Source organism: Fonsecaea pedrosoi (genome assembly GCF_000835455.1).
Source record: "Fonsecaea pedrosoi CBS 271.37 unplaced genomic scaffold supercont1.3, whole genome shotgun sequence".
Taxonomy (NCBI): domain Eukaryota; kingdom Fungi; phylum Ascomycota; class Eurotiomycetes; order Chaetothyriales; family Herpotrichiellaceae; genus Fonsecaea; species Fonsecaea pedrosoi.
In genome coordinates this window covers 3,298,313-3,300,445 of record NW_013550613.1, presented here as the reverse complement: position 1 = coordinate 3,300,445, position 2,133 = coordinate 3,298,313, and the positions used below count along the sequence as shown (strand labels likewise).

Here is a 2,133-nt window from a genome sequence, read left to right as displayed (position 1 = left end):
CAAGCAAGAGCATGGACCAGCCTTAGTGTGGAAAAGCCGTCAAGCCATCCGCTGCATCCACCTCGCAATCCTTCTTTGTCACTTCGACCCCTTCGATACCATCAAACCTAAAAAGGCATCCACTCACACTTGGGCCATCGTCTTCTTCTTCCCAAAAAATCCATTTTAACGTTAATTGCCCCCCCTGATTTCCCTACGCTGCCATCAATTTCCCTTTCAACAACGATCTTTTCAATCCTTTGACCACACGGCTTATTGGCCACTTTTGAGCATTCTGGCTCCAGTTGGTCCCATTCTCTTCTAGCAACTTCGACCCTAGCCCAGCACCGAACGGGCAAAGGCACAGCCGCGTTCATCCACCTTCAGACGCGCGGACACGGATTCCCAGTTTTCAACTAGAACAGCCTTCTCGTTCATCGACCCTAGTGTCCACCGTCGACTCATCGTGGGCGTCGACTCATACCGGCTGCTTTGCTCCGCGACCCCCTAGTCAGAATCCACACAAAACCTTGGGGGCCTGGTCAACCACCTCGACCGAAAAACCAACATATACTCCTCGCACCCAGATCTTTCCAGCCATCGAGTTTTTTCCTCACCTTCACCACATTTTTCGCGTGATCGCAAGAGTCTGCATATTTGCAGCAAAACCAACCTGATCTCATCTTTGCCTGTCCCAAATTGAGTCGCCAGACTCAATTCAGACTTGACCCCCAGCCACCCTGTTCGAGGCCAACCACGCTATGATATTCAGCCAGACCAACATTTTCCGGACACACCTTTTCTCCCACCAACACAACACACGACCAGATCAGTCAGATATAGACCCAGATCGGGGGGAAGATTGTTGCGGACAGGGGCAGGAGTGAGGAGCGAAGAGCGTTGAACGCCCCAAGTCGGAAGCAGAATCTCGTCTATCGAGGGTATCAAAATGAGTTACCACTACGGCGTCCCGCCGTCCCATTACACCAAATACTACGGCACGTCGTCGCCGTACAGCAGCGCCGAATACGTACACTACGCGCCCCAGTACGATTCAACACCCAAAAAACACGCGCGAAGGACCAGCTACACACCCTCCCCTCGGGTCGGAGGCTGGTATTCGCCTGCGGGCTCACCACCACCGCACCATGAGCCCAACGTCCAGTATTCTGCACCGCGGGATGATGTCTATGTGAGTGAGGCAAGGGGCAAGACCCGCAACCAAGAGAGCTACCACACTTTCCCTAGCTCAAGATATCATACCCGTTCCTCATCGCGCAAGCAGAATCAGCCCATCTATGTCTACGACGATGAAGCTGAATATGCACGAATGCAGCCAAACTACGTCTACCGAGAACCAAAGTCCAAGACAAAGCATGCGAGGAAGCCAAGCACTGACACCTACTTTTACTATGGGCAGGAGCAGATCATTGACGAACAGCCAAAGCGATCGAGGGCGCGACGGGCCTCGTCCACCTCGAAACCCACACCCAAGTCCAAGCCCAAGCCAGCACCGCAGGCAACCGAAGAGGACGCCATCCGTGCCGGCATCCCCGCAGGCTACTCTATCAAGCATTGGGATCCTACCGAGCTGCCCATCATTTTGCTGGGTAGTGTCTTCGACGCCAACTCACTTGGCAAATGGATCTACGATTGGACTGTCTTCCACCACGGTGCCTCTACGCCCATCGCCGATATAGCAGGCGAACTGTGGCTCCTCCTTATCAAGTTGGCTGGAAAGATGAAGCGGGCCGAAGAATGTGTGGACCGCATCCGCAACCCTGACAAACAGGAAACCGTCGAGGACTTCATCGTCAGTGGCAAACGCCTCTGGGAGAAGTTCAAGGCACTGCTCAAGGATTGCGAACACTTCATGCTCAAGGCGGCCAAACGAGAGGGTTCCAAGACCATGGGCAAGAAGGCAGGCACCGAGTTTGTCGACTCCATCTTTGGTCGCGATCGCCACCTCGAGGCGACAGAAAAGATCATGAACCAAATCCGTCTCTGGAACATGCGCTTCGATGTCAACTGTGAAGAGACGCTGCGCAGACCCTCGGTTGCCTAGACTTGGACTTGGGCAATGCTTCTCGCATCTATCAAGAGGCATCAACGGTGGCAATTTCCATGCCAACTCCGCCACACTACACACATCCT

General features: G+C 53.8%; 1 protein-coding gene across 1 annotated transcript; it reads left to right on the top strand.

Moving 5' to 3' along the window:
• Positions 1-928: 928 nt before the first annotated feature.
• Positions 929-2,044, top strand: Z517_05119 (uncharacterized protein; the record flags this gene model as incomplete). The annotated part of the gene is made up of 1 exon (XM_013430446.1): positions 929-2,044. One exon carries the CDS (start codon positions 929-931, stop codon positions 2,042-2,044), a length of 1,116 nt encoding a protein of 371 aa, XP_013285900.1.
• Positions 2,045-2,133: the final 89 nt, after the last annotated feature.